The sequence below is a fragment of the Coregonus lavaretus genome (assembly GCF_964263955.1).
Source record: "Coregonus lavaretus genome assembly, contig: SUPER_35_unloc_1, whole genome shotgun sequence".
In the NCBI taxonomy this organism is placed as follows: Eukaryota; Metazoa; Chordata; class Actinopteri; order Salmoniformes; family Salmonidae; genus Coregonus; species Coregonus lavaretus.
This window is the reverse complement of record NW_028167181.1, coordinates 2900813-2919080: the sequence shown is the minus strand read 5'-3', so window position 1 is coordinate 2919080 and position 18268 is coordinate 2900813. Positions and strand designations below refer to the sequence as shown.

At 43.8% G+C, this 18268-nt stretch overlaps 1 protein-coding gene across 1 annotated transcript in view; it reads left to right on the top strand.

Annotated features, from left to right (window-relative positions):
* The window catches only part of LOC311109960 (serine/threonine-protein kinase DCLK2-like), a gene marked incomplete at its 3' end in the record, with an annotated part of 32848 nt that extends 17280 nt beyond the window's left edge, over positions 1–15568 (top strand). The window contains exon 3 of the mRNA XM_084188475.1: positions 15425–15568. Coding sequence (XP_084044601.1) covers positions 15425–15568 — 144 coding nt within the window. The remainder of the gene's footprint in view (positions 1–15424) is intronic.
* Positions 15569–18268: the final 2700 nt, after the last annotated feature.

The window sequence follows — 18268 nt, the reverse complement described above, 5'->3', positions numbered from 1 at the left end:
TTTGTTGTCATTTAACGAGAGATGAGTCATTTTCATGCACATTCTTTCATTGAGAAACACTGCACCAAACATCTTAGTTAGATGTAAAATTGCGCAAATAAGATCTCCTCAGCTAAAAGTCAAAATGAATGACAGATTTCTTGCGTTATCTTAGATTAATTCTGATTTTTGAGGAAGTGTATACCGGCTACGGCATCTTAAAATGGACGAACAGTACTATTGCAGCTTTTTTCTCGTTTTTCAAGGGAGTATGCGAGCACACTCGTTCGGTTCGCCTATCCGAGTTGGGCTAGGCGCCAGCCGAACTGAAGCATGCTGACGCCTTGACATAGACTGTGCAGATGTATATGTAGCTCTTTGCAATCCACATTGTAAACTCATTCTCCAAACATCCTCTGCCTATATGTCAGGGAAAATTGTAAAAAGAAAGCAATCGAAATGCCACGGTCTTTCACGATCCAACTATTTCAGTGTGTGTTGTCATCAGGATGACATTTCGTTCATTATCCTGAGGGGAACGGTACACAGGCCTGCCCTGTTAGGACTGCTGAGATGATTAGGCTGAAATGGCCTGCCCGCTCAACCCTTTAACCAGGCCTAGTGAATAGAGATGGAATACCTACAGAATCCATTAGGAAGGGGACTAGATACAGGAGCCATTATGAAGGGGACTAGATACAGGAGCCATTATGAAGGGGACTAGATACAAGAGCCATTATGAAGGGGACTAGATACAGGAGCCATTATGAAGGGAACTAGGAGCTGAACCATTATCATGGGGCAGGAAGGAAGGAAGTCCTGACTGAATGATAGTTAATTATTTCATTTTTGAGATGGATGGACATCTCTCTGGGAACATAATGTAGGATAGCTGGGCCCGGTGATGCTAGTCCTACGGTTTTATGTTTACATGTATGTAGTCTGAGGATGTAGGCCTAGCTGCATAGTAAACAGTTGTGTTGATGTCATTGATAATGTATTCAAAACATGGCATCAGGTATACTGAAGAGTAGAGCTCCACTTTCCAAATGAATCCGAATTACCTTTATTTGCCAAATACATTTACACAGAAGGAATTTGCCTTAGTGAGAAGGTGCTGCCAGCAGTAGACCGTATCCAAACAGAATACAGTCCACATAGACATCATACAGAATATGCAATATGGGAACAGTAAACATCAAACTCTGAATATACATTTTACAGAGGGAATATATCTATATAAGCAGAGGGAAGGATGCTGCCATGGCTAATATACAGAGTATATACAGTGCTGTGCAGAGGTGTACGTCCATAGTGCAAATGCAGTATAGTGCAGATTTGTATTAGAGGTTATTGATGAGTAGGTGCAGTAACCGGCTCAATGCAAAGTCACTTAATCCATATGAGCCCAATGGCCGGTTGATGAGGCCACTGTTGGAATGGCTACAGACTCCATATTTATCTCATTGGGTTGGGTCTCCTTCATTCATCCTCTATAGCTAATGAAATGGATGGGTCTGGTCACAGCACTTCCCACTGGGCAAAAACTGGTTGAATCAACATTGTTTCCAACCCCCAAATTAAATGTGATGATGTTGAATCAACATGGAAAACTGATTGGATTTGAAAAAAGTAATCAACGTAAGGGAATTTCATATTTCTTTCACCCATTTTTAACCTAAATCCAATGACATGGTGACATTTTTTTGTGGATTTCACGTTGAATTCACTTTAATTGACAACGTACCAGCGTACCAGTCTAGACGGAAAGAGGCAAAAATTTATGCATGTGTGTGTGTTTGCATGTGCGTGTTCAGATAGCATGGGGAAAGCTGTTTTTGAGTGCCCTTCGGCGGGCATGGATTAGCAAGAATGAAAAGGCTGAATCACTTTCAGCCTGTTGGTGCAAACCATCACAAAGCCCCCACGTGGAGCTGATCCGAGATTAGACAATGGGGCCCCTCGCGGAGCTATGGATCCCCACGCGGAGCTGCATGCCTTAGGGAGTAGGGCTGTGGTCCTCTGCGTGGAGCTGCACCGTCCGTGATACAGCATGGCATCACCTCACGCTCTTAACCATGGTGACCTTATGACCTCAATACTGAGGGATGTTTTAGTGCAACAAAGATCTGTTTGGAAATCGCTCCGCCATTTCCTGGTTGCTAAAATTCTAATAGTTCGCCTAATTTCAGTTTATGTGACAAAACAAGCAAGTATAGTGTAGAGAATCATCTAAACCGCTGTGAAATATATTTTCCATAACCAAAAATATTGTATTTTCAGCTTTTTTAAGCTGGTGTACAAAACCGAAAGTAAAAGACGCAAAAATGAAACTTATGAACGGGAAGCAAATAACAGATCTACCGCTTCTTAGACTTGCTTTCAATGACAATGACAGATCTATAACACACATTTCTATGTGAATTTGAGTGGGGGGAAAATATTGCAGCGTTAACTGGAAGATACTGTACTGTTCATGAAATTATTGTAAGATGATGTTTAGATAAAGATAAAAATAGAGGTTATTAGAAAGCATGGCCTCGGACTTGGAGTGGATCTTTCATACTGGAATTCATTGTCCATTTCTACACTTTCTAGTCGTCTGTTTAATTGGTATTGATGAGTATGACGTCTTGTCATTTCTGATGTTTCTTCTTGCCGTTGGTGAAGATGGTGTTGGATGTTAGATAGGGATTAGTTGAGGGGAACCCCCCTTCACCCCTCCCCTTGTCGCTAGAGGGTACAGACACACACACACACACCCCTGTTTGTTAGGCAGTTGTTTTTAGGACAGAGTGTGGATTAGAGAGCAGATCACCATTTAGATCAACAGCCATCTAGGAATGTGTATTTGACTATAAAACATCATTTTTTTATGTACTCATTAGTATACAGCACCATCTGACAAACAGTGGGTTAAATATTCCCACCTTCAATATTGTAGAAGTGAAATGCACCATAGATACAGTACAGCATGCCACCATGATACCCATATTCAATTGGGTGGTGAGTTTATGATAATTCTGGAGAGTGAATGATAGGAAATGGAAAGTGTGATGGGATTACAGCACTGAGTAAATGTGTGCTCCTGTGAAGGATAGTATCGATATGAATCAGAGTGTGGAGACCACAAACGGCCAACATAATTGGCATCATGTGGAGACGGCGTGCCTGGTGGCAGTGCCCACTACGGGGAGAATAAATAACCCTTCACCCCTGGCAGATGGCACACAGACCCTGCCAGAGATAGATACAAAGACCACCAGCATTCCTGTTAAAGCAACAAAACAAAGCCGCTGTTTTCTCTCCAACACTGGCATCATGATCAACCAGACAGTGTACAACAGACAAACCAAAAAGCAGGCAGGCGGTGGACGGAGCGAGCCGGAGAGCAAGAGAGCACGTGGCTAACGGCCGGCCCAAAACGTGCAACAGTCCTCTGGCGGTTGGGGGAGCCCATTGTTTGACTGTGATGTCATTGTCAACACCATGTTTTGTTTTTGTTTGTCCAGCCGGACAAGCCCGGGGCTGGGGGCCATTCTTATCAACAGCACTGTGAAGCTGACTGTGTTGGTGTTTCCACTGTAGCGGCTCTGGGATAATTTACTCTCTGAAATGACTAAACAGTTGATCTGGGCCCGTATTCAAAAAGAGTTTCAAAGTAGTGCTGATTTAGGATCAGGTCCCGCCTGTCCATTTAATCTTATTTAAAACTGATCCTGTAGCAGCAATCCTACTCTTGTGAATATAGGCCCAGAGCCCAGCCCACACACTGTTTTGATTTAATCACATAATCATATTCACATACTGCTCTCAGTACATTACCCTAATAGAATGGTTAATATCACAAAGGATTATTTTTTATTTTATTTAACCTTTATTTAACCAGGAAGGGCTCATTGAGATTTAAAATCTCTTTTTCAAGAGCGTCCTGGCCAAGATAGGCAGCACCAAGTCATTACAAAAGATTACAGACAGACAACATGAAAAACTACAAGTAATCTAGTAAAAAACCATTCATGAATTCACAAGAGTATAACAATATCAAAAACAGCAAATTAAAAACATTGACAGGTCAGGGAATCAGCCTCAAAATCCTTCATCAGAGATTTAAAAACACTAATCGGGACAAGTTCTTCCAGTTTAAAATTATTTTGTAAGGTGTTCCAAGACGATGGCGCAGAGTACATAAAAGACCTTTTACCAAATTCAGTTCTGACATTTGGAACAGTTAGCAGGATAAAGTCCAGTGAACGAAGAGAGTACCCACCACATTTCTGAACAATAAAAATGCCCAAATAAAAAGGTAGTAAACCCAAAATGGCTTTGTAAATAAAAGTATACCAGTGACTGAGCCTACGAGTGACTAGAGAAGGCCAGCCAACCCTGGTATACAAAGTACAGTGGTGCGTAAGGGTTTTGCAGTTTAAAATAAATCTCAAAGTACCATGATAAAGAGTGTCAATTGATCTCAAACACTGAGCGGAAGCATTCATATATAAAATATCCCCATAATCTAGTAAAGGCATAAATGTAGCTGATACTAGCCTCCTTCTGGCTTCAAAAGAAAAACAGGCCTTATTCCTAAAATAAAATCCCAATTTCAGCTTCAATTTTTTTGTAAGTTGTTGAATATGCAATTTAAAAGAGAGGCCGTCATCAATTAGAATTCCAAGATATTTATATGAGGTTACAACCTCAATCTCCTTGCCCTGACAGGTAATAACAGGTGAAAGGTTCAGAGGTCTATTTCTTGCATTAGAAAACACCATTAGTTTAGTTTTGTCAGTGTTGAGGATAAGCTTCAATTGACACAAGGTATGTTGAACAGTATAAAAAGCAGTTTGCAAGTTCTGGAAAGCTTTTGTAAGAGATGAGGCACAACAGTAAATAACAGTATCATCAGCATAAAAATGAAGTTGTGCATTTTGGACATTTTTGTCTAAATCATTAATATAAATAGTGAATAAGAGAGGACCAAGTACAGAGCCCTGGGGCACACCATTCAGGACAGACAATTTAACAGACATAAGCCCATCAAATTGAGTGCACTGAGTTCTATCAGACAGATAGTTAGCAAACCATGCAACTGCATGCTCCGAAAGACCTACACTCAACAATCTCTGCCTTAGTATAGCATGATCAACTGTATCAAAAGCCTTAGAGAGATCAATAAAAAGTGAGACACAGTGCTGTTTTTTGTCAAGGGCTTCAGTGATATCATTTAAAACCTTCATGGCTGCTGTAATTGTGCTATGCTTCTTCCTGAAGCCCGATTGATACATTGATAAAATAGAGTTAGTAAATAAAAACTCTTTTAGCTGTTCACTTACAAGGGTTTCAAGTATTTTCACCAGGGGTGACAGCTTTGAGATTGGCCTATAATTATTTAAAAGAGTTGGATCTCCCCCTTTTAAAAGTGGTAGGACAAATGCTGATTTCCAGATCTTTGGAATTTCATTACATTCCAGGGTTAGATTGAACAGATATGTAAGTGGTTCAGCTATGAAATCAGCTGCCAGATTTAAAAATGACTATGTCTTGTACATAGATATGAATGGGCATAACATCCTAAACAGATGTAATTGTGTCATGCTAATGTTAGTGGCCCGCACGCAAGCCTGTTTTACATTGAGTGTGGCAGAGCCTGTCAGCTGGACTGGAGAGGGTGGTGATGTTTAGGTGACCAGACAGACAGTGTTGTCCAGTGTGTTTCTACAGTATTTGATAGCGGAAGCAGTATTGTCAGACTTCACCCACACGGGACACAGATCTCTTTGTGGAGGCTAGAACAGAGGCTTATTCAACAAGGTTCAACATTACACAACGTACAAATGAGAAATGTGTTGTAGAGTACACAGAAAATAGAGAATCATGTTATCTCTATAAATCCTATTTCCATCTACGTTTTGTAATGTTGTACCACTGAGTAGAGTAAACCCCTGGGTTCCATCATTAGCCTATGCTAGTGGGAGGAGAGGGGGAAGTGGAGGAAAGGGGGAGTGGAAGAGAGGCAGCAGGGAGGCTCAGTGGGGGGGTGGGGATCCTGGAGGAGGTGAGGAACAGAGGAACGGAACACGACTCAGGCGTGGGTCAAATCTGAGATTCAAGAATGACACTTGAGACTTATAGACTGAAAGTACATGGGATTAAGAATGTTTTACTGTGTTACTGAGAGGGTAGGGTAGCTGCAGGGTAATAGTACTGCATCTGTATGCGTATTTTATATTGTAAATGTATAATTTCATGCTTTTGTTTTATTTACTGTATTATGAAATGCTTCTCTCATATCGGTGAAGCCAGAATCCCCCCTCACCTCTGCATTTCAGGAAGTATCAGTTATTAACACAGCAATATTCTCCACTACAACATCCAGCCAGCTAACCTCTCCCTCTCTCTGCAGGGGATGGGGGTGACTGTGTGCAGTCCAGGGGGACTGAGTGCAGATCAATCGGTACAGAGTGTGCAGGAAGGTGTTTTCATTTTGCATGCTGCAGCACTAGCCTCAGCCCCGCAGCTTCTCCTCTCTTCTTCCCTTAAAACTCAGTGCACTGCAGCTAGTATAGACTCAGACTGCTATAGGGGGTGTACTGTATTACGGTATAGGATCAGAGGGTTACTGTATTACGGTATAGCATCAGAGGGTTACTGTAAAATGGTATAGGATCAGAGGGTTACTGTATTACAGTATAGGATCAGAGGGTTACTGTATTACGGTATAGGATCAGAGGGTTACTGTATTACGGTATAGGATCAGAGGGTTACTGTATTACGGTATAGGATCAGAGGGTTACTGTATTACGGTATAGGATCAGAGGGTTACTGTATTAAATAATATAATAACAATATGCCATTTCGCAGACGCTTTTATCCAAAGCATACATGTTTATGTATATGTGTGCATACATTTTTATGTATAGGTGGGCCCGGCAATCGAACCCACTACCCTGGCGTTACAAGCGCCATGCTCTACCAATTGAGCTACAGAGGACCAGTATAGGATCAGAGGGTTACTGTATTACAGTATAGGATCAGAGGGTTACTGTATTACGGTATAGGATCAGAGGGTTACTGTATTACGGTATAGGATCAGAGGGTTACTGTATTACGGTATAGGATCAGAGGGTTACTGTATTACGGTATAGGATCATAGGGGGTGTACTGTATTACGGTATAGGATCAGAGGGTTACTGTATTACAGTATAGGATCAGAGGGTTACTGTATTACAGTATAGGATCATAGGGGGTGTACTGTATTACAGTATAGCATCATGTCACTGTACAGGGATGTGACTCAGAGCTCAAAGGGGAGACACAGCTGGCTGGCTGAGTGTGTGAGAGATAGGCCTGCCGAGCTGAGTTCTCTCTAGTCTGGTGTGAGCCAGAGTTCAGTTGTCTACAGGGGAGTTATACTAGTGTTTAGCTACAGGGGTGTCACCAGCAGGCAGCAATACTAGGGTTTTTATGGAGCTAGAAGCTCTCTGACATTTAGATTTTGTTCTCACCATTCTCGGAGCTATTCGCCTTGACTGAGAAATAGCATTTTTTCTTGATGTGTCGTAATATAAAATGACACTCATTAAGTATGCATCATGTTATATTGCTGTGGTTATCCATCTACTGTAAAAGGCCTGGTAGCAGAGAATCCACAGTGACACGCTCATTTGTCACTGCTCCATTAAAGGTTTTCATAATTAATGTTCTCTCAACTGAGATTTGAATGTAAGTGAATGACTTTTACTGTTTTCTGCTTGTTGCTGCCATTATATCTGGTCTCACTGAGAAATGCCTGATGAATACTAAAGCCAGCTCCTTTCAGCAGTCGTTTGGTGGTTTAGGCTATTCAAAAGCCTACAGTGTTTAGCCGCTAATCGCTAGTCTAATTCAGCGCAGCTAGCTAATGATGAGCTTCATTTCTCCCCGTAGCTCTGTGTGTTTTCTCTCTTTATCCTCCTTTTTCTCTCTCCCTCCGTCTCGTCAAAGGCTGGTTGTCTAACATGGGGGATGACAGATAGCACTCTAAAATAATGAACCAGTAGTCTACCAGTAGTCTACACTCCGTTTACATATCCTACACCGTAGAATAACTAACTAGCTCATCAGTCTTAAAAAGAGGAATGCAATTATCGTACATTTGCAATGAGGAGGATTCATTTGCATGTTCGTACTTATGGTGTGTAGCCTACGGCTCTGAATAGTTGGTAACCCGTGTGAGGACAACCCCAATATCCCACAATGCACTCTGTCCTGACTCCTGTTCCATGGTGCTGTGCATTGCAGTACGCTACTACGACCTTGCTGAAGGCAGCATCCCTCTCTCTCGCTCCTTCTAAACTATCCCCCTCTTTTCCCCTCCCTCCCTCTCTCCTTTCTCTTCTCTCCTGCATAAATCATCTCTCTCTCCCAAACCATCCCTCTCTTTCTTCACTCCCTCTCTCCTCTCTTCCATTCTGGGAGATCTCAACGGGACCCTCCCACCCCCTTTTAACCCTTATTACTGTCACCCAAATGAAATGGGGGCTGACACGACGGGGGTGGTGTGTGTGTGTGTGTGTGTGTGTGTGTGTGTGTGTGTGTGTGTGTGTGTGTGTGTGTATGTGTATGTGTGTGTGTGTATGTGTATGTGTATGTGTGTGTGTGTGTGTGTATGTGAATGTGTGTGTGTGTGTGTGTGTGTGTGTGTGTGTGTGTGTGCTGGGAGGACGGTACCCCATGATTACAGCGAATGGGCTGTCAGGCCTGTGATGATGATAATGGGGATCTAAACTTTCATCCTCAGTCCCCCTGCAGCGCCTCAGAGTACACCCACTAATCGACCCACTACCACCTTCATTATGGAAAGGGCAGTAAGCAACGATCAAGAGATGTAGCCTAGTCTACTCCACTCACCTTATGTAAGAAGTGCTCTCTTGCTTTTCAGTTGATGAATATCTTTTTCTCTGTGAAAGAGTGATGACATTTCAGCTCCGTTTCAAGATGCAAAAGGTCTTGTGATGTTCTACATAGCTTGTACTGTATGAGAGCTGGGTAGGATTATTTCTGTCCCACAGTGGTTATTAGCTCAATGGCCTTCACATCTGTCTGTTCAGTTAGAGTCCATGTCCCTTTTGGGGATTATTTAGCCCAATTCTTCATTGGGTGAAAGGGATATTTTAGCTCACATCAATGTCAAGTCAAATCAAATCAAATGTTTTTGGTCGCATACACATATTTAGCATATGTTATTTACATTTTACATTTACATTTTAGTCATTTAGCAGATGCTCTTATCCAGACCGACTTACAGTTAGTGAATACATATTTTTTTATACTGGCCCCCCGTGGGAATCGAACCCACAACCCTGGCGTTGCAAACGCCATGCTCTATCAACTGAGCTACATCCCGGCCGGCCATTCCCTCCCCTACCCTGGACGACGCTGGGCCAATTGTGCGCCGCCCATGAGTCTCCCGGTCGCGGCCGGCTGCGACAGAGCCTGGATTCGAACCAGGATCTCTAGTGACACAGTTAGCACTGCGATGCAGTGCCTTAGACCACTGCGCCACTCAGGAGACTATTGCGGGTGTAGCAAAATGCTTGTGTTCCTAGCTCCAGCAGTGCAGTAATATCTAACAATTCACAACAATACACACAGATTTAAAAGTAAAATAATGGAATTAAGAAATATAAATATTAGGACGAGCAATGTCTTGTCTTTTTTTCATGGTTTTCCAAACAGGCTGTCTTCTAGCAAGTAATGACAGCATCCTGTTTGATGTTTTAATCCATTGAAATTTTTATTTTATAGCCAACCTCATAATTGAACCACTAGTAAACAGTCATTAATTTAAATATCAAGTCAGTTCAGATATTATAGTTCTGACTTCCTCATACAACAACAGCTGTTTAGGTGGTGTGTTCCCCCCCCCCCCCCCCAAGTCTTCAACCCATATTTCTCTGTTGCTGGGTCGGCCAGGGCAGAATAGGAGAGATGGGAAGACAGAGGCAGAGAGAGATAGACAGAGAGCAAGATAAGGTAAGACAAAACTTGTGTGAGATGGGAGGTCAAACTGAGGTTACAGATGTCACCCCAAAGAAACACAGAGACAGACAGACAGACAGACAGACAGACACACACACACACATGCACACACGCACACACACACCAAAGACACACACACTCACCAAAGACACACAGCCTCAAGAGCCCCCACCCTCCCCTCCCCCAAACGATTCATCTCCCGTATAGGACTAATCCAACCTGACAGGGTCTGTGTGCCATTGGCTGTTGTTGAACCTGGCAGCGGTTGTCAAGGGAACACAAACACCAACATGGACTATGAGGTCTGACATCCTTATCCTGCCTTATTCATCTGTTCACTACTATTCCCCCAGACGGTACCATGGCCTCAGTATGCACTTAGAGAGGATGCTCTCCAGAAAGTGTAATCGGCAACATTTGGACTGTACTTCTTCTGGCAAGCTGTAGGAGCAGACATTTTGTAAACAACCTTGTTTAAAGACCTCTCTTATCCCTGCTTTCTCTCCTCTCTCTCTTTCCAAAACTCTGTGAGTGTATCCCCCTTATCTCCATCTCTCCTTGGCCTCCTGGGAACCACAGGCCAGCTGAAATGACCTACAGTAGTCCTATTCAGCCTCGGGGAGGAAGGGGGTGGTGGCATTAATGGAAAAACAGCTTCCCCTGCCACGATGGTAGCCAGGCCTGAAGCCTCCTGGACAATCACACCGCCCCACTGTGGGGTCGCCACAGTGATTTCCCAGGTGGCAATCAACCGGGCAATAGGGGCAATACGAAATGACCCTGGCTAATTCACTCTCCTCCTCTCTGACAACTAAAAGGTGAAGTCAGAAGAGACTAACTAGTACCTCTTCTGTGGTCAAATTGTCAAATGTCTGTGTGAAAGTGAAAGTGTTGAGCTTGTGTTGTGTGGTTGTACCCATAATAGTGTCGTATTGCTTTTCCAGATCCCAGAGATTTCGCCCCCGCGCTGTCACCAACGTCTTGTCTGCTGCTGTCATCCCCACTGGCCTGTACCCAGGCAGGGGACACCGTGACAAGGCCACCTCAGCAGTCTGAGGCTGCTGGCTGTCACGCACCGTTTCCTCATAATGCAGACTCTGTCACACGCTGTACTGTGTCCCCATAATGCAGACTCTGTCTGGACTGTACACAGCTCAGCCCTGGATGGATGGAAAACTACTGGCTTTTAAAACCCTAGGTCTGCAGTGTTCTGAACTTCACTATTATGTCAGCTTATGGCGTTAGATTCTGATAATATTTGACGTGTCACTGTGAGTCTGCATATTTACCGTGGCTTAACTATAGGGCAGTCTTAGGTCACCATCTGATTTTAGCTTTTATTTTTATGTTTTACTTGAGTCTGTAGTGGGTTTTGTGTGGACCCCAGGAAAAGTAGTTGCTGTGTTAGTAGCAGCAAATGGGGATCCTAATAAAATACTAATACTTGGCAGTACCACTGAGCAGCTTACGACATTAGCTTATATGGTTTGTCCTTTTCGTTAACAATGTACTCATGGTACTGGACTTAATCCATGGTGCATGTACACTATCACATCTCATAGGACCAGTAGCCAGTTTGTTACATATGTGTTGTGAAAGCATTAATCCAATGGGAAAGATCAACAAAGGCAGCTGAAGCGTTCCAACAATGTCTTAGAGCCATCGCTATGACGATGCCAACATATGGCTGGTTGTCCGGGTTATCAGCAGCTCAGTGTGAGTGATCTCGGCTGAGGAATGGCAGCCATTCCAGCTATGCCACCAAAGAGCCACTGCCTGCCAAACACACACGCATCCTCTCACCTCTCTGCTCTCTGTCTCTGTCTCTCTGTCTGTCTCTGTCTCTCTGTCTGTCTCTGTCTCTCTGTTTGTCTCTGTCTCCTCTCCTTTCCTCTCCTTTCCTTGCCCCCCCCCCCCCTCTCTCTCAGCCTCCAATGGTTATTGATTTAGATTCTGCCTCACAACACACTGCCAAGTCAAGTCATCTATTCATGTATTAAGTCAGCTTGACAGAGTTTCTGGCTGAGCCCTAAAAATGATGTGTGGGGACGGAGGAGATTTGGAATCTGTATTGGAAGAGGATTTTGGTCATTGTGTTATGATGGCTGTTATGGTGGCTGTTGCTGTTTTGAGTTGGCATATTTAAAGGTCCTCCAGCAGACTGCTCTCCATCTGCCCCAGAGTCCAGGCCCACCACTTACACACCCTCTTCCACTGCTTCAACCCCCAAGCTTCTGTGGCGGTCCCATTTTCCCATCTGCCTACCGAACTGGCTCCAACCCGTCCACCCCTCTCTTCTCTCCTCTCTCCCAGGGTATGAGTGGGATGTGTGGGGGTGAGGTGATGATGATGATGATGAACGAATCCCCTTCCTGCCTGTCCACCCACTGATACTCCCTGCCTGCCTGGGCTGAATGCACTACCACAGTACTGCAGAGGAGCTAGTGTGTATGGATAAGTAATGTAGGAGCAACTCCCTCTGCTTTGTGGGCTAAATCATGGTGTGCTAAATCATGGTGTGCTAAATCATGTTGTGCTAAATCACGGTGTGCTAAATCATGTTGTGCTAAATCACGGTGTGCTAAATCATGGTGTGCTAAATCATGTTGTGCTAAATCACGGTGTGCTAAATCATGGTGTGCTAAATCATGTTGTGCTAAATCATGTTGTGCTAAATCATGTTGTGCTAAATCATGTTGTGCTAAATCACGGTGTGCTAAATCATGGTGTGCTAAATCATGTTGTGCTAAATCACGGTGTGCTAAATCATGGTGTGATAAATCATGGTAGCTATAGATATTACGTGAGAGAAAGGAGAGGTGGAAGGCAGGTTGACGTTTATTGTCATGAATCTTGCCCTGGAGGCAGAACTGTGCGATTTCTGCGAAAAACACTAACCTGGAGGTGGAGAGAAGACAAAATGGAGAATGAAGGTGAAAGAGAGAGATAGAGAGAAAGAAATTGCCTGGCAACAGAAATGCTTGCTGCAGTGATTTCCTCACATGACAGTGTATTTTGACTCTGCAGTACGTTATTGTTGTGATATTTTGACCCTCAGCTCTTTGCTGTAAGCTGTAAAGTGTTGCCTCGTCCTCTGTGGCACTGAGCTTAGCAACCATGAAAGAGCCATCACATCACAGACAGATTTTAATTGGGCTGTTCGAGCGAGCCGTCAGCATGCAGCGACACACACACACACATGCACGCGCTCATGCACACACACACACACACACACACACACACACACACACACACACACACACACACACACACACACACACACACACACACACACACACACACACACACACACACACACACACAGTGATGGGCGCAAAATAATGAAATATGACAGACATCCTTCCTCAGTCTCCAACAACATGACATGTATTATAATAATGGCCCCTTTTTCTCCCCCAGTTCTGCCAGAGTGGGATCCAGCTATAATATAATTGTGATGTTTAGTAGAATCATCTGAAACGAAGAGTGGGATGTTCACACAGAGATGATGCAGTAGTGTGTACAATAGGATGTGAAACGATTGGATTCCCATTCGGCTTCCGTCGGCATATTAAATGGTGGATGAACTACTGTTTTCATAATGAAATGGGTTGATTCTCCACAGAGATGCATGGTATGGGTACACCCCATTAGACAAACCTTTAGAAGATGTCTTGCTAGGGCCCACAGTACATTGAGGGAAAAAAGTATTTGATCCCCTGCTGATTTTGTACGTTTGCCCACTGACAAAGAAATGATCAGTCTATAATTTTAATGGTAGGTTTATTTGAACAGTGAGAGGCAGAATAACAACAAAAATATCCAGAAAAACGCATGTCAAAAATGTTATAAATTGATTTGCATTTTAATGAGGGAAATAAATATTTGACCCCTCTGCAAAACATGACTTAGTACTTGGTGGCAAAACCCTTGTTGGCAATCACAGAGGTCAGACTTTTCTTGTACTTGGCCACCAGGTTTGCACACATCTCAGGAGGGATTTTGTTCCACTCCTCTTTGCAGATCTTCTCCAAGTCATTAGGGTTTCAAGGCTGACGTTTAGCAACTCGAAACTTCAGCTCCCTCCAAAGATTTTCTATGGGATTAAGGTCTGGAGACTGGCTAGGCCACTCCAGGACCTTAATGTGCTTCTTCTTGAGCCACTCCTTTGTTGCCTTGGCCGTGTGTTTTGGGTCATTGTCATGCTGGAATACCCATCCACGACCCATTTTCAATGCCCTGGCTGAGGGAAGGAGGTTCTCACCCAAGATTTGACGGTACATGGCCCCGTCCATCGTCCCTTTGATGCGGTGAAGTTGTCCTGTCCCCTTAGCAGAAAAACACCCCCAAAGCATATTGTTTCCACCTCCATGTTTGACGGTGGGGATGGTGTTCTTGGGGTCATAGGCAGCATTCCTCCTCCTCCAAACACGGCGAGTTGAGTTGATGCCAAAGAGCTCCATTTTGGTCTCATCTGACCACAACACTTTCACCCAGTTCTCCTCTGAATCATTCAGATGTTCATTGGCAAACTTCAGACGGCCCTGTATATGTGCTTTCTTGAGCAGGGGGACCTTGCGGGCGCTGCAGGATTTCAGTTCTTCGCAGCGTAGTGTGTTACCAATTGTTTTCTTGGTGACTATGGTCCCAGCTGCCTTGAGATCATTGACAAGATCCTCCCGTGTAATTCTGGGCTGATTACTCACCGTTCTCATGATCATTGCAACTCCACGAGGTGAGATCTTGCATGGAGCCCCAGGTCGAGGGAGATTGACAGTGCTTTTGTATTTCTTCCGTTTGGGAATAATCGCACCAACTGTTGTCACCTTCTCACCAAGCTGCTTGGCGATGGTCTTGTAGCTCATTCCAGCCTTGTGAAGGTCTACAATCTTGTCCCTGACATTCTTGGAGAGCTCTTTGGTCTTGGCCATGGTGGAGAGTTTGGAATCTAATTTATTGATTGCTTCTGTGGACAGGTGTCTTTTATACAGGTAACAAACTGAGATTAGGAGCACTCCCTTTAAGAGTGTTCTCCTAATCTCAGCTCGTTACCTGTATAAAAGACACCTGGGAGCCAGATATCTTTCTGATTGAGAGGGGGTCAAATACTTATTTCCCTCATTAAAATGCAAATCAATTTATAACATTTTTGACATGCGTTTTTCTGGATTTTTTTGTTGTTATTCTGTCTCTCACTGTTCAAATAAACCTACCATTAAAATTATAGACTGATCATTTCTTTGTCAGTGGGCAAACGTACAAAATCAGCAGGGGATCAAATACTTTTTTCCCTCAATGTATTTCTATAACTAGTGTCCAGAGTTTTTCCTCTAAACTCAAGGACCTACACATGATTCCTCTTCTAGCTAAACTTCTTCTTTCTGTCACCCTTTCTCTCATTCCCTCCCTCTCTCTCTCTCTCCAGATCACCTGTCTCCAGGACTTCTTCGGCGAGGACGACGTGTTCATTGCGTGCGGACCAGAGAAGTACCGCTACGCGCAGGATGACTTCCTGTTGGATAACAGTGGTAAGGCTTCCGTAGCCTTTGTGACTGGAAGGCCTGACTAACTCAATCTAACATCACCTGTATGTTGTGAAACCTTGGTGTCTCTCTCTCTCTCGCTCTCTCATAGAAATGGATGTAGATTCCTGTTCTAGTGTCTATATTTCTATGGTCTCTCTGAGTCCCGTCCCTTTCCTCCCTCTTTCCTTCCTATTTCCTTCATAGGGTGCGTGGGAAATGCCAGGTCTCCCTCTGCAAAGAGGTCTTCTGACCTCAATGGGACTTCCTAGTTAAATAAAGGTCATAGAAATCGCACACTATTCCATATGGAGCCTCCATAGGGCTCTGGTGAAAAGCAGTGTACTATATCGGGAATAGGGTGCCAGTTTGGACGCACCCCTCCTTTTTCTCTCTCATAGTATAGTGTGACTTCCCTAAAGAGATGTCAATGCCAAACCACTTTCCCCTTTTCATACTAGAAGTCAGGATGAAGTGCGTCTGAAAGGTGTAACATGATAATGATCTGTCAACCATACAATAGTGAACGTTTATTTTCTCCGTTGAATGAGACTTATAATTGTTCTGAAAGTGGTTCCAGTGACTCGTGACACTTAATCATGACTCTAATATAATGTAATCATCACTCAATATCTTAATTCATTCCTCTCGTCCAAGAGGAGGAGACTATCGATTATGTGTGAGATTATCGGTCTGAACACACACAGATTCCTGCCTTCTGTAGGGGAAAGTGGCTGCAGTCACATTTTGTATGGTGTAGTTGTAGTAGTACATTCCATTCCAGGGTGCTACAGTGAATATCATTGTGTGTACATACTACCCCATGTTGAGAAGAAGACGTTCTTGAAAATCACTTAAAAAGATGTCCGCAGCGATAGCCCCTACTGCAGCAGGAAATGGCCTCTTTAGTCCATAGCTAACCCATTGTTATCTTAAGCAGGCCGATGTCAGTACAACTCCTCTGCAGTCCCCTATCCTCTGTGCTAGATAAGGTGGAGACAGGACAAGATGTACTGTATATAATATCCAAACCTCATGGGGAAACCAACAGGCTAATTCTAGACACCTCTCCAAACTATTCCCAAGGTACATCCTGTTTTCATAACTTAGTCTTGCTCCTGTAACATAACATTTTAAAGCTGCAATATGTCACTTTTTGGGCGACCCGATGAAATTCATAGGAATGTGAGGTATAGATCTACACTATACTTGCTTGTTTTGTCACATAAACTGGAAAATATAATTTTAGCAACCAGGAAATGGCAGAAGGATTTCTGCATAGTGCATATTTAACACACACACACACACACACACACACACACACACACACACACACACACACACACACACACACACACACACAGGTGTAAACACTGTTTGTGTTTAGTTTCTTCAGCTGAATCTGTTCTTCAGTTGTTTTAGCTCTTCCTTGTCCTACTTCCCCTGCCATGCTCCATTTGAAGAATGAGGTCTTTCCCCAAAAGTGTTTGGTCTAGGTACTTCTTTACAGCTGCAAAGTCTTTCCACAGTGTCTTACAGGAGTCCCAAGGGGCTGTTGTACTGTCAGACTCAATTGTCGAGAACAGTGTCAAATCCAAACACGGTTTGTGGAACGATATAAAAAGTCAACACTGCAAGTAAACAACCTTGCATGGTACAGTAGCTAGCATAGTAGTAAACAGAATGGCACATGGGGTCTGCTCCAATAACAGGCTTGGGTCACGTCTACTTTATAGGGAATAGGCAATAGGGTAGGGAGTCATTTCAGACGCACTCCTGGTCATTATTTGTCTCCAATTGGCCACAGCTGGTTGGTACCTCCTCTGTGTTCATGGTGTCATAATAGCATCTAACACTGTAACACCCCCCGATTAACACCATCTGACATGAACCCTGACAGTTTAACCACCAGTCTCATTACAGTAACCAGTCATATGCTGCGCCTGAACGCAGCTCGCTCTGTCTGTTGTCAAAGCTGCTAAAACAGCTCTGTATCACAGGCGGTTGGTGGCACCTTGAATGGGGGGGTGCGGGCTCGTGGTAACGGCTGGAGCGGTATAGGTGGAATGGCATCAAATACATTAAACACATGTTTTTCATGTGTTTGATACCATTCCGTTGCGCCGTTCCAGCCATTATTATGAGCCGTCCTCCCCTCAGCAGCCTCCATTGCTTTGTGTGTCTGTGCAACACCACTAAAACAGTTGAACCACCAACCTCATTACCCCGCCACCTGCTGCTCCTGCACGCAGCCCTGTCAGTCCGTCTGTCTGTGCATGCACCTCTGTGAAACGCTCCTAACGCAACAGCTTTGGGAGCAGCACAGCAGGAAGCAAACACGATAGCGTAATTACCACAGCTTGGGAATTTTCCATGGATTTATGGCGCGCACAGAGCCACAGACGACTGCACACGAGGTGTTTGTTTGGAAAAAGCAGACGCTTAACTGAGTGTTGTGGGAAGCTCTGTGTGAATTAAACGTCCTTAACTTCTTGAACACTCCATACTTAGGGCTTTCTCAAAGAGGGCCAATGATATTATGCTGCTCTACAGCGCTGCACATAATATAACATAATAAGGACGTGATTTTAGGCTGTTTCATTTCAGTGCTCTGGCTTTGTGTTCTGTAGTGACACTTCTCCACAGCTGATTAGACCCAATATTAGGCTGTTATTACAGCCTGTAATCCTCACTGAATATCACTCCATTTCACTACCGTATCACCATGTTCAGTTTGGATTTCAGGC